A 26870-nucleotide genomic window follows, 5' to 3' on the forward strand; every position below is an offset into this window, starting at 1 on the left:
ATCTTAGACAGCATAACTACTTACTACTGACCTGACACAGCCCCCAGAAAATCAAGCTCTTACGAGCTGGGGAAGCAAGTCAGAGAGCTGTCTTAACGAAAAGAAGGAGTGATCCTAAAATACACCAACATAAGAAGAGAGGTAAGAAAGAGTGGAAAGCTGTCTAAAGAATCAAGAGGGTAGGTAACCCAAGGGATCAGTGTATTTGTATTATAGCTAAAGCACGTTTGGTTAAAGAGAATCTACCGATACGTTTCCTCTGCTTGCACCTAACATAAAAACTCTTCCAAGTGATTTTATATTTTTTAAAAAATCTTCTACTTGAATGTTAATAACACAGGCTATTACCGAATGATATTATATGGAGCAGTATCCAGGTAGACGACATTTAAATCTGCATTAAACAATCCTTTTAAAACTAAAAAAGTTAAACTCCTATGTTTCTATATCATCATTTAAATATCACACATGCAGGTTTTCTTCCATTGTAAGAATGTCAAGTCTCTAAACTACTTGTTAATTATACAAAGAATAAAGTGTATATTTACAAAGCTTTTAAAAAACCCTACTGTTGTCTAGAGCTACTGACCTCATCATAGACAGCTACTGACCTGCTCTGAAGCTGAAACCTCCCCTTAAATGTCATCCTTATTATTGTTTCAAATGGTCTGCAACCTAATTAAATGCCAATCTACTTTTTCACAATTTATAATGTTTGACATTTATACTGGGATTCTATATGTCATGCCCAGAAACCATCAGATAATAGTTATTATTAGAAAATACCCTAACAATTTACCTTTTAAAAGGAATACTTACTAGTATTATTTGCCTATAATTTTGTTATCACAATAGTTTGTAAGCCTATATATTATCAAGGTATCACAATAATTCCCTTATATAATAATACTTTAATTTTCTTTTAACATATAGAGAGCAAGGAAAACACTGATTCAAACTTGTGGTAGCAAGATCTAGTGACATTTTCTACTAAAGTTCACATTTCAGAACTATACAAATTACCAATATATCACCATTATATAATCAATTTGTTCAATCATAAAATATTATGATATATACATCTATAGGTGTGTGTGTGTATTTGGAACATAAAATTCTACTTAGTAAATTAATTATAACTTCACAGTTGCTGTCAAGACAAATGAGTAAGAATTCTTAAATGAAGACAGTCTAAAAAAACAATGATCTCATTTTCACAAAACAGCACCTTGGAAACATACTAAATTAAATACATGTTAAAGGAAGTAAACCCTAAGACTTATAACTCACATATGCGAATTCAAGGCTAAATCCCTGTTATTTCTAAATTAAATCACTAAACCATCTAAATATCTGCTACCATCTGAATGTTCGTACCCTCCGCCCACCAATTCATATGTTGAAACCTAATGCCCCAGGTGGTGAGGGTCTTTGGCAGCTGATTAGGTTATGAGGGCAGAGAACTCATGAATGGGATTAGTGCCCTTATAAGAGAGGCTTGAGAAGGCCCCCTTGCCCCTTCTACACTGTGAGCTTACAAAATAAAGATAGCCATCTATGAACCAAGAAAGGGGCTCTCACCAAATACCAAATCTGCTGATGCCTTGATCTTGGACTTGCCAGCCTCCAGAACTGTGAGAAATAAACTGCTGTTGTTTATAAGTCACCCAGTTTAGGGCATTTTGTTACAGTGGCCCGAATGGACTAAGACACTATCCGTTAAGAATAAAGAAGTAAACTATGATACTTAAGTATACTATGCATGTATTAAAATAGCAGATATACATCTCTGTGTTATATTGCAAAGTGGGTAAGTAAATCACAAAACAATACTACTTAAGTAAAAAAGAAAGATGTATTTGTGTTGTGGTACAAGAGAGTTTTAAAGCTTGGTCTAGACTCAAATTGGAGTTTGAATGCTAGTTTTAAGACTTGCCTGCCAGCATTGCACTTTTAGCAGTCTATATCAGCCAGGCTACTAAGCTTTCTCAGCCTCAATTTCCACATTTTGTAGTGGCAGATACTGATACTTCCATTTCAAGGGTTGTTGTGAGATAAATGAGATAATACATTTTAATGCCTTGGCACAATCCAAGCCACTATAGATGTTTAATAATGGTAGTTATTTTTACGGCCCTATCCTAACCTTAAAAAATGAATTCTCTGGTACCATTTAAGAGTCAGAAAGAAAGATGTAAGGATTTGTCCCTATAGAGCTTTAGGTTTTTATGACACATAACTCTGGTGATTAATAACAAAGAAGACTTAGAAAAACAAATACATGGGTAATGATAAAATAATTTCAGATTATTATAAGCAAATATATGTACTACGTATATAACTCATATATGTTATATTCTACTATATCCTAAGACATTCAAATAATAAGGTTGAAAAGAAAAACATATAGCTTTTTTAGGCATATGAAAGAATATATCCGAAAACACATAATGAGTTTAGATGGCCATAAAGACGGTCCACACAAAGGATCAACTTGAGAAATCCTTTTACCATCCTTTCTCCTGATGTGAACTAAAGCTATAGTTAAGCATGTTAAATGTTCCGATAGCCAAGAAACTTCCACAACTAACCTTTAGGAAAATAAATTTAGGATTCTGGAAAGCTGCTCATGCTACATTTCAAGTTTTGTATTTTCAAGTTGCCCTTTTAAAAAACACACTGTTGTTAAAATTCTAGCTTTCCTTTATTTCACAGCTTAAACATTCATTAATGATCTGATTTCTGTCACTTTTCAACCTTGTGGACTTGAGACTTAAATATCTCACCAATAAAAAGAATTCTCCCTTTATAGACTTATACCAAATTACAAGTCAACATTTCCATTTACAGATAGAGTAGATATTCTACTTTAAAACATGTTTCAATCTTTCTCTCACTAAATATTTAACACTTGGCTATTTTCTTCTAAATGTTTTCAGTGAAATAATTGTAAAGGAAGAGGAATCTGGCAAGATCAAAGAACAAAACTTGTCAAATTTAAAAACATAGAGGAGTGGCAGAAATAGTGTTATTAATAGCCAAAACACAAGAGATGAACATTAAAACGTTACTTGTCATTACTCAATAATATTTAAAATAATAAACATATGATGCTCTTTGAACTGTTATTTAATGCTTAGGCTTTCTTTAAACACTAAAATGAAAGTAGAAAAGTAAAACCACCTTAAAAAAAATTCACTTAAAAAAATTTTAAGAAACTGTGAACCAAGATGGTGGAGTAGAAGGACGTGCTCTCACACCCTCTCGTGAGAACACCAGAATCACAGCTAGCTGCTGGACAATAATCGACAGGAAGACACTGGAACTCACCAAAAAAGATACCCTACATCCAAAGACAAAGGAGAAGCCGCAATGAGATGGTAGGAGGGGCGCAATCACAGTCAAATCAAATCCCATAACTGCTGGGTGGGTGACTCACAGACTGGAGAACACTTATACCACAGAAGCCCACACTGGAGTGAAGGTTCTGAGCCCCACGTCAGGCTTCGCAACCTGGGGGTCTGGCAACAGGAGGAGGAATTCATAAAGAATCAGACTTTGAAGGCTAGTGGGATTTGACTGCAGGACTTCGACAGGACTGGGGGAAACAGAGACTCTACTCTTGGAGGGCACACACAAAGTAGTGTGCGCACTGGGACCCAGGGGAAGGAGCAGTGACCCCAGGGGAGATTGAACCAGACCTACCTGCTAAGTGTTGGAGGGCCTCCTGCAGAGACAGAGGGTGGCTGTGGCTCACAGTGGGGACAAGGACACTGGCAGCAGCAGTGCTGGGAAGTACTCCTTGGCATGAGCCCTCCCAGAGTCTGCCATTAGCCCCACCAAAGAGCCCAGGTAGGCTCCACTGTTGGGTTGCCTCAGGCCAACAAGCAACAGGGAGGGAACCCAGCCCCACCCATCAGTAGTCAAGTGGATTAAAGTTTTACTGAACTCTGCCCACCAAAGCAACTCACAGCTCTACCCACCACCAGTCCCTGGCATCAGGAAACCTGCAGAAGCCTCTTAGATAGCCTCATCCACCAGAGGGCAGACAGCAGAAGCAAGAAGAACTACAATCTTGCAGCCTGTGGAACAAAAACCACATTCACAGAAAGATAGACAAGATGAAAAGGCAGAGGGCTATGTACCAGATGAAGGAACAAGATAAAACCCCAGAAAAACAACTAAATGAAGCAGAGATAGGCAACCTTCCATAAAAAGAATTCAGAATAATGATAGTAAAGATGATCCAGGACCTCAGAAAAAGAACGGAGGCAAAGATCAAGAAGATGCAAGAAATGTTTAACAAAGACCTAGAAGAATTAAAGAACAAACAGAGATGAACAATACAATAACTGAAATGAAATCTACACTAGAAGGAATCAATAGCAGAATAACTGAGGCAGAAGAATGGATAAGTGACCTGAAAGACAGAATGGTGGAATTCACTGCTGTGGAACAGAATAAAGAAAAAAGAATGAAAAGAAATGAAGACAGCCTAAGAGACCTCTGGGATAACATTAAACGCAACAACATTCGCATTATAGGGGTCCCAGAAGGAGAAGAGAGAGAGAAAGGACCCGAGAAAATATTCAAAGAGATTATAGTCGAAAACTTCCCTAACATGGGAAAGGAAATAGCCACCCAAGTCCAGGAAGCACTGCGAGTCCCACACAGGATAAACCCAAGGAGAAACACAAGGAGGCACATAGTAATCAAATTGGCAAAAATTAAAGACAAAGAAAAATTATTGAAAGCAGCAAGGGAAAAACGACAAATAACATACAAGGGAACTCCCATAAGGTTAACGGCTGATTTCGCAGCAGAAACTCTACAAGCCAGAAGGGAGTGGCATGATATACTTAAAGTGATGAAAGGGAAGAACCTACAGTCAAGATTACTCTACTCAGCAAGGATCTGATTCAGATTCAATGGAGAAATCAAAAGCTTTACAGACAAGAAAAAGCTAAAAGAATCCAGTACCACCAAACCAGCTCTAAAAAAAATGCTAAAGGAACTTCTCTAATTGGGAAACACAAGAGAAGAAAAGGACCTACAAAAACAAACACTAAACAATTATGAAAACGGTAATAGGAACATATATATCAATAATTACCTTAAATGTGAATGGATTAAATGCTCCAATGAAAAGACACAGGCTTGCTGAATGGATACAAAAACAAGACCCATATATATGCTGTCTACAAGACACCCACTTCAGACCTAGGGACACATACAGACTGAAAGTGAGGGGATGGAAAAAGATATTCCATGCAAATAGAAATCAAAAGAAAGCTGGAGTAGCAATTCTCATTCAGATAAAATAGACTTTAAAATAAAGAATGTTACAAGAGACAAGGAAGGGCACCACATAATGACCAACGGATCAATCCAAGAAGAAGATATAACAATTATAAATATGTATGCACCCAACATAGAAGCACCTCAATACATAAGGCAACTGCTAACAGCTATAAAAGAGGAAATCGACAGTAACACAGTAATAGTGGGGGACTTTAACACCTCACTTACACCAATGGACAGATCATCCAAAATGAAAATGAATAAGGAAACAGAAGCTTTAAATGACACAACAGACCAGATAGATTTAATTGATATTTATAGGACATTCCATCCAAAAACAGCATATTACACTTTCTTCTCAAGTGCGCATGGAACATTCTCCAGGGTAGATCACATCTTGGGTCACAAATCAAGCCTCAGTAAATTTAAGAAAATTGTAATCATGTCAAGCATCTTTTCTGACCACAATGCTATGAGATTAGAAATGAATTAAAGGGAAAAAAATGTAAAAAACACAAAAACATGGAGGCTAAACACTATGTTACTAAATAACCAAGAGATCACTGAAGAAATCAAAGAGGAAATCAAAAAATACTTGGAGACAAATGACAATGAAAACGTGACAATCCAAAACCTACGGGATACAGCAAAAGCAGTTCTAAGAGGGAAGGTTATAGCTATACAAGCCTACCTCAAGAAACAAGAAAAATCTAAAATAAATAATCTAACCTTACACCTAAAGGAACTAGAGAAAGAAGAACAAACAAAACCCAAACTGAGCTGAAGGAAAGAAATCATAAAGATCAGAGCAGAAATAAATGAAATAGAAACAAAGAAAACAATAGCAAAGATCAATAAAACTAAAAGCTGGTTCTTTGAGAAGATAAACAAAATTGATAAACCGTTAGCCAGACTCATCAAGAAAAAGAGGGAGAGGAGTCAATAAAATTAGAAATGAAAAAGGAGAAGTTACAACAGACACTGCAGAAATACAAAGCATCCTAAGAGACTACTACAAGCAACTCTATGCCAATAAAATGGACAACCTGGAAGAAACGGACAAATCCTTAGAAAGGTATAACCTGCCAAGACTGACTCAGGAAGAAATAGAAAATATGAACAGACCAATCACAAGTAGTGAAGTTGAAACTGTGATTAAAAAACTTCCAACAAACAAAAATCCAGGACCAGATGGCTTCACAGGTGAATTCTATCAAACATTTAGAGACGAGCTAACACCAGTCCCTCTCAAACTCTTCCAAAAAATTGCAGAGGAAGGAACACTCCCAAACTCATTCTACGAGGCCACCATCACCCTGATACCAAAACCAGACAAAATACTATAAAAAAAGAAAATTACAGACCAATATCACTGATGAATATAGATGCAAAAATCCTCAACAAAATACTAGCAAACAGAATCCAACAACACATTAAAAGGATCATACACCATGATCAAGTGGGATTTACCCAGGGATGCAAGGATTCTTCAATATATGCAAATCAATCAATGTGATACACCATATTAACAAATTGAAGAATAAAAACCATATGATCGGGCTTCCCTGGTGGTGCAGTGGTTGAGAGTCTGCCTGCCGATGCAGGGGACACAGGCTCGTACCCTGGTCTGGAAGGATCCCACATGCCGCGGAGCGGCTGGGCCCGTGAGCCATGGCCGCTGTGCCTGCGAGTCCGGAGCCTGTGCTCTGCAGCAGGAGAGGCCACAACAGTGAGAGGCCTGCGTACCGCAAAAAAAAAAAATATGATCATCTCAATAGATGCAGAAAAGCTTTTGACAAAATTCAACACCCATTTATGATAAAAACTCTCCAGAAAGCGGGCATAGAGGGAACCTACCTCAACATAATAAAGGCCATATACGACAAACCCACAGCAAACATCATTCTCAATGGTGAAAAACTAAAAGCATTTCTACTAAGATCAGGAACAAGACAAGGATGTCCACTCTCACTACTATTATTCAACACAGTTTTGGAAGTCCTAGCCTCAGCAATCAGAGAAGAAAAAGAAATAAAAGGAATACAAATTGGAAAAGAAGAAGTAAAACTGTCACTGTTTGCAGATGACATGATACTATACATAGAGATTCCTAAAGATGCCACCCAAAAACTACTAGAGCTAATCAGTGAATTTGGTAAAGTTGCAGGATACAAAATTAATGCACAGAAATCTCTTGCATTCCTATACACTAATGATGAAAAATCTGAAAGAGAAATTAAGGAAACACTCCCATTTACCATTGCAACAAGAAGAATAAAATACCTAGGAATAAACCTACCGAGGGAGACAAAAGACCTGTATGCAGAAAACTATAAGACACTGATGAAAGAAATTAAAGATGATACCAACAGATGGAGAGATATACCATGTTGTTGCATTGGAAGAATCAATATTGTGAAAATGACTTTACTACCCAAAGCAATCTACAGATTCAATGCAATCTCTATCAAATTACCAATGGCATTTTTTTACGGAAGTAGAACAAAAAATCTTAAAATTTGTATGGAGACACAAAGACCCCGAATAGCCAAAGCAGTCTTGAGGGAAAAAAAAACGGAGCTGGAGGAATCAGGCAATATGGTACTGGCACAAAAACAGAAACATAGATCAATGGAACAAGATAGAAAGCCCAGAGGTAAACCCACTCACCTATGGTCAACTAATCTATGAGAAAGGAGGCAAGGATATACAATGGAGAAAAGACAGTCTCTTCAATAAGTGGTGCTGGGAAAACTGGACAGCTACATGTAAAAGAATGAAATTAGAACACTCCCTAACACCATACACAAAAATAAACTCAAAATGGATTAGAGACCTAAATGTACGACTGGACACTATAAAACTCTTAGAGGAAAACATTGGACGAACACTCTTTGACATAAAGCACAGCAAGATCTTTTTTGATCCACCTCCTAGAGTAATGGAAATAAAATCAAAAATAAACAAATGGGACCTAATGAAACTTAAAAGCTTTTGCACAGCAAGGGAAACCATAAGCAAGACGAAAAGACAACCCTCAGAATGGGAGAAAATATTTGCAAACGAATCAATGGACAAATGATTTATCTCCAAAATATATAAACAGCTCATGCCGCTTGATATTAAAAAAACAAACAACCCAATCAAAAAATGGGCAGAAGACCTAAATAGACCTTTCTCCAAAGAAGACATACAGATGGCCAAGAAGCACATGAAAAGCTGCTCAACATCACTAATTATTAGAGAAATGCAAATCAAAACTATAATGAGGTATCACCTCACACCAGTTAGAATGGGCATCATCAGAAAATCTACAAACAACAAATACTGGAGAGGGTGTGGAGAAAAGGGAACCCTCTTGCACTGTTGGTGGGCATGTAAATTGATACAGCCACTATGGAGAACAGTATGGAGGTTCCTTAAAAAACTGAAAATAAAATTACCATAAGATCCAGCAATCCCACTACTGGGCATATACCCAGAGAAAACCACAATTCAAAAAGACTCATGCACCCCAATGTTCACTGCAGCAGTATTTACAATAGCCAGGTCATGGAAATAAACTAAATGCCAATCGACAGAAGAATGGATAAAGAAGATGTGGTATATATATACAATGGAATATTACCCAGCCATAAAAAGGAAGGAAATTGGGTCATTTGTTGAGACGAGAATAGATCTAGAGACTGTCATACAGAGCAAAGTAAGTCAGAAAGAGAAAAACAAATATCATATATTAATGCATATATGTGGAACCTAGAAAAATGGTACAGATGAACCGGTTTGCAGGGCAGAAATTGAGACACACATGTAGAGAACAAACGTATGGACACCAAAGGGGGAAAGTGGCCAAGGGGTGGTGGTGGTGGTGAGATGAATTGGGTGATTGGGATTGACATGTATATACACTGATGTGCATAAAATGGATGACTAATAAGAACCTGCTGTATAAAAAAAAAAGTGATCAAATGTATTCTATTGGAAAAAAGCAAATATAGACCATGTTTACTGTCTAAAAAAAAAAAAAAATTTAAGTCTGTGACTTTCTGTTACCCTTTAGCATTGTAGGATGGTAGGCCTGAGTAATTTAGGGTCACAGACTATTTGACCAACAGCATCAATTCAATCCAGTGTTTTTGATATATTTTAATTTTGTTAAAGCCTTTTGCCACCACTGCCTTAACTGAAGTCACATGTTACATTTACCACTGCCCCCGCCTGTCACAGAAGAGTGATATATTTTCCATACATATGCTGGCTCTTCTTTATAATGTTGTTGTCAGGTGGGACCATCTCATAAGGATATTTTTTTCTGACACTTCCAGTAATTACGCTGAACTCTACTGGATATAATACCGAATTTCATTTATAGCAATAAACCATGTTTTTAAAAGTAATAAGTATCATAATAAAGCTTCTATAAAAAAAAGTTTGAGAGAAAAATTAGTCATCTAATTATCTATAAAGAGCTTCCATGGTCTCTGTAGGGCCAGCTTTCAATAAACAAAGTTTAAAAAAAAAAGATGCTTCTAAATTATTTGTCAAAGCTGCAAGAATAATTGAGCAGAAAATAGCACCACATTAATATGCAACCACAATGGAGCCATCCATTGGAACTGAAAGCAGGAAGTCTCATGAAATGACTGTTAGCACCAAGGATCATTTTATGCAAATTCCTTAAGTTCAATTTGTTACCAACCTACTCTAAAAATTATTCCAGAACCAACTAGAACTACTAGGATATAGGTAAAGCCAGATTACAACTGACCCTTGAACACATGGGTTTGAACTGGGAGGGTCCACTTACATGCGGATTTTTTTCAGTAGTAAATACTACAGTACTACATGATCCACAGTTGGTTGAATCCACCGACACGGAAGGTATGACAAGGAGAAACTACGTATACGGAGAGCTGACTATCAATTATACATGGACTTTTGACTGCAGGGAGGGTAGGTGCCCCAACCCCCAAGTTGTTCAAGGGTCAACTGTACTTCATTTTACAATGTTTCAATTGGAGCAGTCAGGGAAGCCAAACAACAACAACAAAAAAACATGGTTGGCTATCCCTATAATGACAGTAGAGATACCACATTTTGGCACATTCTCTAAAATTAGTCCATCAATGACAGTTAAAGATGTACTAAAGCCTTACTCCTTGGATTTCAGTTAGCATACATATCTAGTAGTTAAATATGTATGCTTACCTTTAGAACATTAATGTGGAGAGTTAAGATTATGATTCAGGAATGCAGTTATTATTTTAAGTATATGCAAACAGCTGTTTCAAAAAGAGTAATTTTGGAGCTAAACTTCCACAGTCTAGGGTTCAAATCTTTAGAAAGTAAATCAACATTTTTCTTTTACAGTTTTAAGCACTTCACTTCCTCCAATCATTTTCTAATGGTTCGAGTCAATTTCACACTAGGTAACAGCACATGAATGATATCTGGGGTGAGTGGTCTCATGACAGGAAATTTGATCAATCTGAAATAATTACACTTAAAAATATACATAATTTAGCCCATAAAGTGGCACATGCATTTTTTAAAAAATCTTATAAAAAACCTGCCTGTATTTTGTAAGTGTAGCAATGGTAGGAGGGCCAATTTTTAAGAGGTAAGATTTTTTTCTGGTTTAAATTCATAAGAAAGTTTCAAATATTCACTATAAAATTTTCCAGTAAATTAATATTCAGTCAATTCAATATTTATAGTTAGTCAAGTACTGTATAATTAGTAATTTTAAACAAAATCATGAAAGTTTACAGAAGGGATTATCACTTACCAGCTGCTCCGATTTTACACCATACAACTGGATGGTCTTTGCCACGTTTTTTGAAACAGCTAATGTGAGGTCTGCATCAACAGCAGCTACATTTAGTTCACTGGAGAAAACAAAAACAGACTTTAATTATTAGCAACACAGTTCATCAACCAAGTAAAGAGCAACATATAAACTTAGTCCCAATAAACAATGTGGTGATTTTTTTTTATAGATTCCACTGGTTGCCTCCAAGAACTGATTGATTGCACTGTTTCATTTTCCCTCCTAAATTCAGCATTAGGAAAAAGTGCTCTAAGACTGTCTGGTTAATGACCAGTTTGTCATTAATAAAAGCACGTCATGTGTGAGTTCACGCTGTGATTAAGAGAGTAAATTGTGTGCAGATTTTTCAAGTAGCACTCTTGTTAATACTGATAAGTGCAATTAGAGACACTGCATGTCACAGACATCTGCAAGGAAATTACAGCTCTTGAATGGAAGTGGTGACCTTGGAAGGACAAAGGCTAAAAATATAAATTACACGATACATAAAGATACTCAGTTTCTGTAGAAATTATGCCAATTCATGCTATTTTGATAAAATAGCTTTTTAAATATATCAAAAGCATAACAAGGATTTAAATTGAAATTTTAAAAATTTGGATTCTTAAAGTATTTCTTTGTCATGCTTATTTTCAATTTAACATTGGATTAATTGGGACATTTGAGGTAATTGCAAAAAAAAGTTTTTACAAAGACCATGGAAAGTTAACTTTTTAAAAGTTAATTTTTAATTAAGAGTTAAAAATTGCATGAAAATGCATATACAAGTAGAAAGCAAGAAAAGTAATTATTGTCTCTCAAGTAGCAGAATAAATCTTGGCACTTACCAGGTTGCCTTTATGAAGAAAGTGAAGGACTTTAAAACAACATTAGTGCTTACCATGTGTGACAAAAATGCCCTTTCATATACCAGTGAGACATAATTTTTTTTTTTTTTTTTTTTTTTGCGGTATGTGGGCCTCTCACTGTTGTGGCCTCTCCCGTTGCGGAGCACAGGCTCCGGACGCACAGGCTCAGCGGCCATGGCTCACGGGCCCAGCCGCTCCGCGGCATGTGGGACCTTCCCAGACCGGGGCACGAACCCGTGTCCCCTGCATCGGCAGGCGGACTCTCAACCACTGCGCCACCAGGGAAGCCCGAGACATAATTTTATTAAAGTTCACTTTCACATTCTATTAAACAATTGGCATAAGCATATAATTTTATTAAAGTTCACTTTCACATTCTATTAAACAATTGGTGTAAGTATGCTTCTTCAAGTCCCACCTTACAATCGATCACAGCATTGTCAAACTGCACCAGGGAATGGGAGAGATACCTCTTTAACATGTCCATAAATTGGTAAAGAGATCAAGTTCAATCCATGACCAGTTTTGTCACTACCATATGAAACAAATAACGGAGACATTAGGGTATAAACATCTTCAGTCAGGACTTTGGAAAGTCGAGATAACTGTGGAAAGATTTAGGATCAAGATGCTGGGCAGGAAAAAAAAAAAAAGATGCTGGGCAATTTCGACGCTGTATTTAGATAGATACGCACATTATACCTGTGGCTTTTTAGTCGTACTCTCACATGCCTCAGAATCACCATCTTCAAATTTATAATCTAAAAGAATCTAGACTTTTATACCTTGGTTCTATATTGCCTAACTACTAATTTTACTCCTCAAAATGTTCACCTATAAATGTATAGACCTACTGTTATGACAACTTGTTATTACGACAGGAACTGAGATAGTCTCAACTGCAGATTAACCTGGGGGGGTCCGTAAAATGTCTACAAGCAACAGTATAATACATTGTCCGCAACCATTCAGGTGGCATCTCTGCTAGGATATCTTCCCTTTTGAGAGTTTTAAAAGCTGTCACATTCACTTAGAAAGCTTAAAATAGCAAACACAAGTAGACAAATCAGGATTATAATCCTTGTATGCCATGAAGTTACTTTCTGGATTTAAGATAAAAAAAAGCTGATCTCCATGCTTTAGCTTCTCAATTGGTAAAATTATTTTTATATTAACTTTCCTATGTAATATTAGAAATTTACTATGGCATAAAGAATTAGGTTGTTTTACTTTGTATCCTTGACAAGATACAGAATAATGATAATTGACTATTTTTAGACTGTATTTAAATGGTTTTGTTAATTGGAATCTCAGGTATTGATACTTACTACATGTGCACTCACTCAATGCAAAACTCTTGATTTAATTTCCAGACTAATTCTTTGAATAATTTGAGATAAATTAAAGATATACTGCCATTATACATCACTAACAAATGTGGCAGGCATTTTATGGCATGCCACTATATGAAAATACATACCTTGCTATGGTTTTAATGATACCTTCAAGTTCGTCGGCAGAAGGAGGGTTACGACCACCAGGGGGAAAAACCAAGTTGATCGGATCAAAGAGTCGAGATAAGGATTTTGATAGATAAGCAGCCTCATAGGGTTGTAGTGAGTCTTTCAAAGCCTTTCCTGGACTGTGGGAACAAAGTTTATTAAAAATGAACTTAAATTATACAAAACTAAGTGCTAGTGTATCAGGTTGTAAATGCCTTTCTTAAAAACATATCTCCTATATAAAATGTAACTCTATATGAAGAAAAGAAAAAAATTTGTTTAAAAATGTATAAATATATTTACATAATTAAATGCTTATTAAGAACATTTTAATTTATACAAAATTCCTGGGCATAAATGTTATATAATATGCACCAGTACCTACTGTAGTAAGTTTGTCGCTTGAAACTAAAAGAGTAACACTGTAGAATCTTATTAATTCTAATGGGGCCATGTCTTCACTTAGCATGTTTCTATAGAGCATACAAGAGAGGCAAGTCTGCAGAGACCTGCTCCCACCAGCTCAACCCTTTTCACACACAACAGCTGCCCTCTCATAAGCTCAGTGACTAAGAGGGAAGTATACAGGTGGAGGTTTTTATCAGCCTTCTGATGCCAAAACTGATACTAACAAGAATGAGGACAAAATAAAAAGTGTTTGTGCAAGTCCCACAATCACCCAAATACCCGCAATTGTAGTTCTAAGTTAATTTGTTTTACAACATTCTTCACAAACTAAAGTCTAGCCTGCTAAATACTTCTTCCCTCCTCAGTCCTCCTATGTCTTCAGTTATTTCTGTTGATTTTCATTTACTTGTCCAACTATCGGATCTTATATTTTACCTCTGACAATTACTATCAAATACCTATAACCACATAATTAACTCTGTATCTTCTCACATCACCCCTGTTTATGATCCTTCCACTGGCCTTTCCACTCTCTTAAACAAACAGACAAAAACAAATCCCCCTTAATCCTAAATGTTCATCTTGAAAACATTTAACCTACTCCTTCAGGTAAAGGAAACTTGGCTTTCTCCTCTTCCACCCTTGCTGGTCAGCTGACAAGACCTGGAGGTCAGAACGCTCCTGGCTCCTACATCACAATTCCATACTTATCTTAACACTTTCTCATTCAATAAGTATTTCACTCAACACATAGCTCCGGAGAATACTACTTGCCAGCCCTCACTGAGTGCCGGGAAGATAGAGACGCAATCTGCTTTACAGTCCAGTGAAGAAACGTGCAGGTAAAGTGTGAACTATAATAGCTTCCGTAACAGATGATGAGAGAAAGACCACAACGGGCACAGGGAAGAACCAGTGTCTAAATGTGTCTGAGGCAATCCTCTACTCAAGTCCAGGCCAGCTATCTAAATGTCTTCCCTATTTTTGCTCCGGTCCTTTACGGACCTTAACAAGCCTCTTCTCTCTTCTGCAGAAATGTCAGCACTAAATTATAAGCACTAACATTCTCCTTGTTCTCCAAGGATCCTTCCAGAAGGTCCTGCAGCTCTACCCCAACACCAAAGCTGCCAAGGCCCGGCTGGCTGTCTGCCAGCAGCCAGTCCTCAAGCAGCTCGCACGGGAGAAGCAGCTCTATGCCAACATGTTGGAGAGGCTGGCTGAAGAGGAGAGCAAGACCAAGGCTGCGGTCGTTGCAGGAGAGCAGCCTGCGGACACCGAGATGGAGGAGGCGCAGAAGACGACCCGGCAGGGGGCAAAGCACAGCCTCCCCCAGCCCTGCTCCAGCGGCTGCCTGCCTCCCCTGCTCCCTACCTTACTCCACCCTGTTAGTTTTGGAAAACCTGAAGAATCTGGCAGGGGGAAAAAAGGATCCTTGGTGATTACAATGTCAAAACAAACAACTTTTCTGAAACCTGTCCTGTACTAGAAGTCTACTTTCATTTTAGCTTTTCTATGGCGCTTCCATGTTTGAGTCATCGTTTTGAACTGCTCCACCTCTGACGTCGCCAAGCTCGAAGACAACTTCCCACGCCCCCACTTGCCACCATCTCCTTCCCGTCTACAATTTGCCAGGTACTTCCTAGATGCGGGAAATGTAGCAATGAAGTCGGTTAGAAAAAACTCCCTGTCCCCTTAAAGAGACTTCTGAGAACACAATATTGTAAATCAACTCTACTGCAATAAAAACTAATAAAAAAAAAAAAGAAAAAAGACTTCTGAGAAACACACAAAAAAAGAAATAAAATTTTTAAATGAGTTAACTACGGAATACAATGGAGAGTAAAAAATTCTAAGAGAAAAAGGAAGTAAGGAAGCCAGAGACCGTTTTTTTTTTTAAATCCAATTTTACATAGGGTGAGGCAAGGGAAAGCTTCCTGAGAAGATGTGAGGGAAAAGATGGAGCAAGTTATATAGATTTCCAGGGTAGGCGCTTTCTATAGGGAGAGAACAAGTGCAAAGGCCCTGAGAAGGGACTTAGACCTGGCTGCATTTGACAAAAAGTTAGAGAAGCAGGCACTTAAGTGACAGGAGAACAGTACAAGATGAGGTCTAAGAGAAAACGGATGCAACAAATCATGCTGGGCTTTGTATATCAATGAAAGGGCTAGTTTTTACTCAAAAGAACTTGCTCTTTGACCTTACAGTGATCTGCGCTACGGAACCCTATGCTCATCCTCCACCGTCTCAAGGTGCTTTCATTAGCATCCTGATTTTTCTAATTTACCTTCCTTTCAAAGCTCTTACGAAGAAAATCGCAGTTAGATGGTCTCTGTATCTGCTGCTAAGCGTTCCACGTATTGCAGAGAAAAAGTAAATTGTTTATATTAAATGTTTATGCAAACCTCTTAATTTCAAGAGACCTGAAGCTCCAGGTATTAAAATTCTACTTCTGCATCCCTTCACTCTCCACAGCTGGCCATCTGCCTCAGCTTTACACTAAGACCAAAACCAGTGGCAATGATCCTGATACGAGCTTATTTTTTCCTTTGTAACTTCACCTACCCTCGGCGATTTTCCTCTTATCCCCAAGCAAAAGTAGCTTTATTCCTTTGTTCATATCAAAACCTCTCAGAAGAATTACCTACCTCCTTCTTTCCTGTTCTCTTTTTTTAAAACTGCTTTATCAAGATTTAATTTACATTCAATTCAACCATTTAAAGTGTATAATTCAATGGCTTTCAGTATATTCACAGGTATGTGCAACCAGCACCATGCTCAATCCTAGAACATTTTTATCACCTTCAAAAGAAACCTCATATCCTTTAGCTTTAATCTTTTACCCCCCCTCACCCCATCCCCAGCCCTAAGCAACCACTAATATGCTTTATATCTCTATAGATTTCCCTATTCTTAACTTTCACAGGAATAGGATCATACAGCATATGGGTTTTATATCTGGCTTTTTTCACTTAGCATAATTTTTTCAAGGTTCAGTCATGTTGTAGTCAGTTCTGCATTCCTTCATTCATGTGTGGATATATCACATGTGGTTACCCATCTGTCTGCTGATGGACATTTTGGGTGTTTCTATCTTTTGGTGATTATGAATGCTGCTATAAACATTCATTACAAATTTGTGTGTGAACACATTTTTAAAAATTTTTAAAAATCTGCTTAATATGCTTTGTTTTTATTGTGATAACATATACATAACAGATGGGTGCTGTGCACAATAAGGAAGCGCCCACCTATTGATCTCTGTCTGAGGCTTCACGTCAGCTAACTGGCAAGCTGAGGGCAGGATGAGAAATGCTGCACTTCTGCTCTTCTTAGGAAGAAAGCCCTCCAGTTAGGAGTGGCGGGGGAGGGAGCCCTTTGTTCTTGGCTGTCACAGTCCTGAGTGGAGCCTATGCCTTGCTGAGCTGGGAAGAGGGAGGGAGGAACACCAGTCTTGGTTCTAATATCACAGGCTCTTATGGAATTCTTTCTACCAAATTTTCATAGACTTTCTTGAGTCAGTGATTTTTCATTTTCTGTTTGCTTTTAAAACCATTTCCAGACACTTTAAATTGTTTGGTTTTTAATAGTTTTCACCAGATTCACTGTGGGGTGGGTCAGCGGAGTGGGGACGGCTGTCATCCCAGAAGTCAATCTCCTCCCATTCTGTCTTTCATCAATCCTAATAATGCTTTCGTATCCACCATTCCACATCTAGGCCTTGAACAACCTTATTTTGCTATATCTAGAGGTCACTTCTCAGTCCTAAGCTTCTTCAGCTTTTCAAAAGCATGTGACACAGTTAACCATTCCTCCTCTGACTGAAATGAACTCATTCTTTGGGGTTCCACATAACTTTCAGTTTTCCTCCTATCTCACCATTGTTTTTCCTCTTAGTCTTGCAGGCTGCCACTCCTCTGCACAATCTATAAATTTTGGAGTGCGTATCTTGGGCCAAAATTCCCTTTTCTCTTTATATATATCTTCCCTATGGAATCTCCTCCAGTCCCAGGATTTTTAAAGATCTGCATAGTGATGACTCTCAAATATGTATTTCTAGCCCTGATTCACATTCAAGTACCTTTTCAACAACTCTGTAACAACTCAATTTGCATCTCTGATTCAACAGTTTCAAAAGAAAAACCTTAACACTACTCGATGGGGAATTCCCTGGCAGTACAGTGGTCAGGACTCCACGCTCTCAACGTGGAGGGCCTGGGTTCGATCCCTGGTCAGGGAACTAAAATCCCACAAGCCGTGTGGCATGGCAAAAAAAAAAAAAAAAAAAACAAACCCACAAACAAACAAAAACGAAACAAAACAAAAAAACACTACTCGATGAAACAATGTCTTCCAATCATTAGGCTTCTCCCAACTTGTCCACGCATATCCTTGATTCTTCTTTTCCTCTCAAATGCGATCTACCAGCAAGTTCTGCTGGCTTGCCCTCTAAGCTATATCTTGAATCAATTTGACCAGTTCTCACCATCTCATCCACTTATCCTACTTCAAGCCATTATCATTTCTTGTCTGGATAAACAAAACAGCTTCTCTTTCCCTGTGGTGACACTCCCCCTTAGTTGTCCACAAGGAAGCCAGCATGCTAATTTTTAAAATGTTTATTAGTTCATCTCATTCCTCTGTTTAAAAGCAAAGGTTTCCAGTGTTTTGAATAAACTCTAAACCCCATATCATGGTGAGTAAAGCCCTACATGATCTTAGGTTTCCCCTCCTCTCCGACCCAATTTTTTACCCCCCACTCTCCCTCATTCATTGTGTTCAGCTTTCTATTCCTCAACCTCCCCATCTTAATTTTCTCATACTCTAAATTTGCTCTTCTCTCTGCCTGCAAAAATCTTACTCCGCATCTTCCATAGTTGATTTCTTCACATTATCTCGATCTTGGGTCAAATGTGACCTTTTCATAGAGGTCTTCTCTAACCACCCTATATAAAACACTGTCACATTATCTTGTTTTATTTTCCTCATAGCAAGAACAGCTCTCAAAAGCTCAGCATGAATACTCAATGATGAAAAATGTTAACCTGGTTATTTGTGCCTTGATTCTATTCAGATTATTCTAAGGGCTTGTTCCATTCATTATCTCTTTTCTTCACTTTCTCTCTCCACTGGCTACTTCTATCTATAAAAACTCTCAGCTTTCCCTCTATCATTAAAAACAACAACAAAAAACTTTCCTTTGGCTCAGCTACCATGGTCAAATTTATGTTTGTTTCTTGCCTCACTTCTCAAAAGAATATATAAATCATATTGTCATTGTTTCCTTATTATATCCTCATTATTTTTTGGTTTCTGAGAAGAATACAGGTCATAAGTCCTCTTCCCCACCTTACTGAAGTCAGTCTCCAAAAGGTGATAATGATGTCCCAAAACACAGTGGTTTTTTTTCATTCTGATTTTTTTCTCTACATTGCATTTACTGCCTTTCCTCTATCCCCACGAGTAACATATGCTCATTTTAAGTAAAAGCAGAAAATACAGAATAAAAACTCTACCTCTTGGACATAAAACACTATTACCTTGTGCTATGTATATTTCCAGAGCTTTTCAGTGCCAACATATGAATCTAAAAATAAAACTAAGCCAGAAATACAATGATACTATATACGCTATTTTGTATACTTAAAAAAAACCTTAATGCATTACAAGATCTTTGAAGATCAAGAGATAACTTTTCAGTCTTCTTGTCCCCTCTTTCCATTAGCCCTCACTTAATCTCCATGTTTAGCATGAAAGAGTAACTGAAGAGAACAACAGTGTCTCCTTCTATCATACCAGCCTACCCTCACGCCACTTGTTTTCCCAGTCAAAACTTCTACGTCCTGTATTTTACCAGTCAGAACTTCTTACTACAGCGGATACAATTCAGCTATAAGTATTCAGAAGAAAAAATTTTTAAGATAAACATTAAAATAGCACTCATAAATCTAACCTTTTTCTTACAAGGTCAGTGATCAGAATCTACTGTTACTTGAGTCAGTCTCATCACAATAAATGATTCTAGTGTTTAAAGATGGTGTGCAAGCCAATCAATTGATTTGGTGCTCAAAGAGAAATGTGAAAACAATACTCTTTTTCAATTTAGGAGGAAAGCTGGCTGGTTTAAGCTTATTGAGATGGTATAATTTTTCTCATGTGGCTTATAAATATGGCTACATATACTGTACTTCATGAATAATCTAAGAGATTTTCAGGTTTAATTTTGACTGTACTTAGCTTTTTCCCACCAGATGGAGAATCTAACCCAGCATAAGATATATTTCCGCTATAGTTCCTGAACACACCATTTCCTTTTATATCACATTTATGCCAGTGGTCCATCAATAATGGTGCTGTCTGATGTAATTACAGGTTATCTTATAATATCAATTGAATGATAATGACCACATATGCTCATCTCTTAGCTTCTATTCACCTTAATTGGTGATATACTTTAAAATGAATCTTAATCAGGAACCAGGCTGCTCAACTAAGGATAAATTTCAACTTCTTCAGTTAAAAGTGTTGTGAAGTCTTTTAAAGTAAATAAATAAATAGTAATCATTACAAGTATTCACAAAGATTAGCGTTTTCCCATTTTCTAACTTATAATAAAAAGAAAAGACAAAATCCTTAACAGGCCAACAAACAGGTTTGATTAAACAAACATACTCATAATCTGGCTTCTTTGGTATGAATATGTCTTGTGTATCATCTTCCATGTGTTGTAAGTCAGCACAGAGGTCTGCAGTTCCACTTGAATTAAAATTTCCTTGAATACTTTGGCTGTATTGTTGAAGACGCTTCCATAAGTCATTATAAAGACGCAGTAATTTAGGGTATTCTCCTTCAAATGCCTGTTTCAAAAACATAGAAGCTGCCAAGCAAAACAATAAAATGGATTAGATAAATGATAAAAAATAAAATGTAGCAAATAAAAATTTTTTTGTATGTGAAGATGGTGCCAGAAATAGCCTATACTATATGACAAACCAAAGATGTGTTCTAATAAGGTCTTTCAAAATAATGCCAGTAACAGTAATTTTCCTCCCAGATTATTTACTGCACGTGATATGTGGACCATATATTTTGAAAATTAATCTATAAGGAAATAGACAAATCAACAATTACAGGTGAAGATTTTCTTTCTCTCAATAAATGATAAAACAAGTACACAGAAAATCAGTAATTGACATTTACACAATACTTTACCCAAAACAGCAAAGGAGCCATTATTTTCAAGTACACATGAAACATTTACCAAAATCAACAATTTCTGATGCCAAGAAACAGTCTAAATAAATTTAAAAGGTTCCAAGTCATACAAAGTATAAAAACCAAAACAGTTTTAGATTAGAAATCAGTAACAGAAATATTTTTTAAATCCTGGATAAATACCTGGAAGTGGAATTGCTGGATCATTTCTGTTTTTAATTTTTTGGAGGAACCTCCATACTCTTTCCTAGCGGCTGTGTCAATTTACATTCCCACCCTTCTCTCCACAACCTCATCAACACTTGTAATTTCTTGTCTTTTTGATACCAGCCATTCTAACAGGTTTGAGATTATACCTCATTGTGGTTTTGATTTCCATTTTGCTGATGATTAGTGATGCTGAGCATCTTTTCATGTACCTGTTAGCCATCTACCTGTTGTCTTTGGAAAAATGTCTACTCAGATCCTTTGCCCATTTTTTAACGGGATAGTTTGTTTCTTTGCTATGAGTTGTATGGGTTCTATGTATATATTAGATATAAACCCTTTGTCAGGTATATGATTTGCAAATATTTTTTCCCATTCAGTAGGCTGCCCTTTCATTTTGTTGATGATTTCTTTTGCTGTACAGAAGCTTTTTTTTTTTTTTTTTTTTTTTTTTTTTGCGGTACGCGGGCCTCTCACTGTTGTGGCCTCTCCCATTGCGGAGCACAGGCTCTGGACGCGCAGGCTCAGCGGCCATGGCTCACGGGCCTAGCTGCTCTGCGGCATGTGGGATCTTCCCGGACCGGGGCACGAACCTGCGTCCCCTGCATCAGCAGGCGGACTCTCAACCACTGCGCCACCAGGGAAGCCCCTGTACAGAAGATTTTTTGTTTGATATAGTCCCACTTGTTTATTTTTCCTTTTGTTTCCTTTGCTTTTGGAGTCAAATTCGAAAGAAAATCACAATGAGACATGACTATATATCTGTTAGAATGGCAAAAATTTTAAAAAAAATCAAATGTTGGTGAGGATACAGGAACTGAAACTCTTGTATACTGTTAGTAGAATGGAAAAATTGTATTATCATTCTGCAAAACAGCCTAGCATTTTCTTAAACTGTTAAAGATATACCCACCACATGGTCAAATATTCCTCTTCTACATGTTTATCCAACAGAAAAAAAAAAGTATATGTCCATATACAGACTTCTATATTAACATTCAAAGCACCTTTACTTGTAATAGCCCCAAATTGGAAACAACCCAAATGTCCATCAACAAGTGAATGCATACACAAACTACAGTATATCTGCACAATGGAATACTATCAAGAAGTAAATACATAATACAACATGGATGAATCTAAAAACAATCATGCTGCATGAAAGACAAACAAGAATACACAATACATGCTGTATCATTCAATCTGTACACAGTTCTAGGAAAGGTAAACCAATAGATAGTGACAAAAAGCTGGTCAGAATTTGCCTGGGGAAGAAGAAAGGAGATGGCGGGGAGAGGAATTACAAAGGGGTACATGGAAACTTTTGCGGGTGAGAAATACATTCATTGATCTTGACTTGTGATGCTTTCATGGGTGTGCATATATGTCAAAACTTACCAAACTGTACACTTTATGTTCAGTTTACTGTACACCAATTATACTCTAGTAAAGCTGTTTTAAAAAAAAATCTTGGAGAGGACTTCTGTGAAATCTCTCCTTGCTGATGAAGAGGCCATTCACCACGGCCTGAGTGTCCCCACACATTCTTGCAAGTTATGTCAATGCGAGGCCCTGGTTGCTCTTTATCCAGGCCATTTATCAGGTTTGCATTTGTAGCAAGCAACCTTGAAACATGAGGTAACTTTGCCCTCCACACAAAGAGCAGGCTTGCTTACTGCTTATGGCAAAAGCTGGAGATTGTCCAAGCTTAAAGTTCTCACCTGTGACACAAACTCACAGCATATGTACCATTCACATGGGCCCAAACTGTGTCTCCCCAGGAGGCCTGGAGGCACGGGGCACCAACATACAAATATGCCCATACTCACGCGGCTTGCTGTGCTGTGAGTAATAAAGTTCTGCTCTGACCCAGGAGTCTCATGTCTTCTGAAAATATTCGGAACACTTTGGCAGGCTAGCCTTTTTAAGTAGGGTTAAAAATCTCAGATCCTTCACGGTTCTTGAACTCCTCTAATCTAAATAATATTCCTTTTGTTATATTCTCATAACAATCTGTTCTTTGTCTTCTTTGCATTTACCACAATTTCTAAGTTTACTTGTTTAAAGTATGTTTCCCCTACTTGACCGTAAACTCCATGAGGACAAGGACAATACTTGTTTTCTTCAATGCATATTTGGTACTTAACACAATGCCTGAAATAGTAGAAATTAAATAAATATTTCTTAATGATAAACTAAGTTTTGCTTTTTAATGGACAGTATACTCACTTTCACAGAAATCTTATCTGTATAGAACAAATCACTGTTGAGGGTTTCAGAGAGCTGAACTTTGACTATACTGTCTCAGTAAATGTGACTGACTAATCAATTCTAAGATACTTAAGTCAAACATATTTAAAGCTTACAAATAAATATTGTGGTAAATCCCAAAGCTAAATTCTACCTTACTTTCTTCTATAAGTGGTTATCAAGTATTCACATCAATTACCTATAAACCTGATTATAATCAATTATTTTTTTGATAAATGTAGAACACACACTGCACGTCTTAATAATCTAAGAAATCATTTATAGATAGAAAATGACAGTTACTAATTCCCAGTTACTTAGTAATTCATTACTCAGAGCATGCCCTGTGTGAGCAACTCTTCTTTTTGGGTAATAACTAGTGATTCCAACACAGCACTAACATGGAGATGAAATTCATCTTTATTCCAGTACCTTCTTTTATGATGATTTCTCCATAGCAATGAACACTATAAGAAATTATTTATTAGTTTGTGTTGACCATGTTCCTCCTTTACAATGCAAGTTTAATGAAAACAGGGATATTATGTGACTTGTCTCTGTATTTCCTTTACCTAGAATAACACCAGGCACTGAATTATTGCATGAACAAATGAATGGAAAAAAGAATGAAGAGGGGTCTAGGTATGGAATTAAATCATTTCTCCAGATTCTAACAGTCTAGGCTTAATTGCCTCACTACCCCCAGACCCCCTGGTTCAACCCTGATGTTTGCTTAATCCCAGAGTTGCAGCACTCACAGCTCTTGCCTTAGTCTTGAGCAGCTGTGCTAAATATCAGCCTGTATATATGCTTCTGCCACTGCATCTCCCTGTGTGAAGACAATACCTCATCTCTCAGCCACTAACTGGGGTCCTGACCAAGAATAGGCATCACTCCTTAAAACTCCCACCAACCTTCAGACAACCAAATTCTGGTCAATGTAAAAACTGGAAGGTAGATTTATCCACTCAAAAAATATTTGCTGATCATTTACTATATGACAAGTACCGTTGTAAATGTTGCATATGCAGTAGTGAACAAAATAAGCAGAGTTCCTACCCATGAGGAGCTTATATTCTAGTGAAGGAGAAAGACAATAAACAAATCAGTATGTAACATAATGTCAGGCAGTGTTAAGTGCTTTAAAGAATAATAAAGCAAGGTTAGAGAACAGATAGTGATAGGGAGCCGTAGTCTATTTACTGCAGACAGGGAGGGCCTCTCTAAGTGAAGCAAGGATATGACCCATCTGGATATCTGGGGAAAGAATGATTCAGATGGAAGAAACAGCAAATGCAAAGGACTTTAGGTAGGTTATCCCAGTAGAGGCCGCTGCTCTTATTTTAGCAACTTGCCAAGCTCTTTAGATACCTTGGCCTGAGAGGGTCAGCCTCCACACCTAGGTTGAGTCCCTCTTTTTTAAGTACATTGCTACTCATTTCTAGTTCACTCCTTTCCTAACTGGCTCAATTCCCAATAAAAACTGTCAGCCTTGCACATAAATCACCTAGCACTATGAAAGTAAAGGAGGCTAGTAATATACTGGGTTTAGTATGTCTTGGAAAATATTATCTGCTTCATAACTGAGTTAGATATCTATTGCTACATAAGAACTTGCCACACACGTAGCTGTTTATTTTTAAAAACACACATTTATTATCTCATAGTTTCTGTGGGTCAGACGTACTGCGTCCTCTGCTTCAGGGTCTCTAACAAGGCTGTAATCAAGTTGCCAGCCATGGCTGGAGTCTCATCTGAAGGTTCAACTGGGGAAGGATATGATGCCAAGCTCATGTGGTTGTTGCAGGATTCAGTTCCTTATGAACTGAACTGGATTTAGGGTCTCAGTTCCTAGCTTGCTGTTGGCAAGGGGTCAATCTTAGTTCCTCGCAAAGTGGACCTCCCCAATATGGCTGCTTATCTCATCAAAGCTTGTAATCCAAGAAGGCAATAGAGAGAGCTTGCTAGCAACATGGAAGTTATGCTCTTATGTTACCTAATCACACAAGGGATGTCTCCTTTGCATATTCTATAACTATAGAAGGTATACCTGAGCAAGTTGTACCTGTACTCAAGGGGAAGAGATTATAGAAGGCAAGCATCACTGGGGACCATCTTAGAATCTACCTGCTCCAATAAAATGAACCATACTTTATTCACATCAACAAAAATTATATAAAAGTCAAATACTGAGGGCCAAACAGCAGTCTGATAAACAGCTACTTTTCAAATACTGATATATTATAGACTGTATTACTCCTTCCTAATTAAGACAGTTTCATATTAAAAAAAAAAAAACCTGTTTAAAGTATTGTTGAAAAAAACAGCCCAAACACACTATACAGAAATAGTTCAGAAGTAAATTAAAGTACCAGAGTGAAATATGGGTAAGTCAGTTGTACCCAAGTTAATGAGTTTTACTATTACTCATAAAAAGAACTTTTCCTACCGAGTCCCAGAAATCTACTATAGTCCAAGACATATATTAAAAGCAAATGAATGTTTATATGAACTAAAACTGATTGTAAATAATTTTATTGATTAATATGCCTTCTGATTTAATTTTAAAATTATGATTTAATAAAACTAAAATCAGAATAGAAAAGAGACCTTTTTAAAACTCAAAGAAATCCCATTTAAGATGAACAGATATTAAAATTCAAGTTTTAAATGGAAAAGCTGATCAAAGCCTAAATCATTAAACTTTGAATGAAGAATCTGAGTTAAAACACACACACACACACACACACACACACACACACACACCCCTAAGATTAGCCACTTGCAAACTATATACACAAATTATATATACATACACACATAATTAGGATGGAATAACTGTCTGAAAATAACTGGCTATGGCCCCTAGGAAGTTTCTTAGTTTTTGTTTTTGTTTTGTTTTGTGTTTTTTCATAATAGCAGCAGCACAAAGTTATGGAATCCAGTACCAACTGGGTATGCTATTGTGGTATTCTATACCACAACCTTTCCTTTTAGCAGGAATATAAAGCATACACATTCTCCTCCAACTTCTTAACTAGTTAACCTTGAATGCATTTAAGATATGAAGGTGACCACCCTCGTTATCTCACAATAAAAATAACAGTCACAACAAAAATAAAGGTCACCTTCAACTTCTTACCCTCCATTCCCCTATGTTTCTAGTCTTCAACTTTCTTCACAGGAACAACTGTCCATTCTATACAAGACCAATTCTTCAACTTCCACGCTTAATCTCATCCCATTTCATCTCCTCCAAGACTATTATTCTCTTCTGTATTTTCAGCTTCCAATCAATTAAAAAAAAAGATT

General features: G+C 37.1%; 1 protein-coding gene across 1 annotated transcript in view; it reads right to left on the bottom strand.

The window, feature by feature from the left end:
• COG5 (component of oligomeric golgi complex 5) overlaps positions 1–26870 on the bottom strand; it is a 277137-nt gene that overhangs the window by 54808 nt on the left and 195459 nt on the right. The window contains exons 12-14 of the mRNA XM_081244423.1: positions 20559–20763; positions 13460–13621; positions 11090–11189 (exon numbers count right to left, since the gene is read on the bottom strand). Coding sequence (XP_081100549.1) covers positions 11090–11189; positions 13460–13621; positions 20559–20763 — 467 coding nt within the window. The remainder of the gene's footprint in view (positions 1–11089; positions 11190–13459; positions 13622–20558; positions 20764–26870) is intronic.

This window comes from Mesoplodon bidens (genome assembly GCF_964165515.1).
Source record: "Mesoplodon bidens genome assembly, chromosome: 9".
Classification (NCBI taxonomy): Eukaryota; Metazoa; Chordata; class Mammalia; order Artiodactyla; family Ziphiidae; genus Mesoplodon; species Mesoplodon bidens.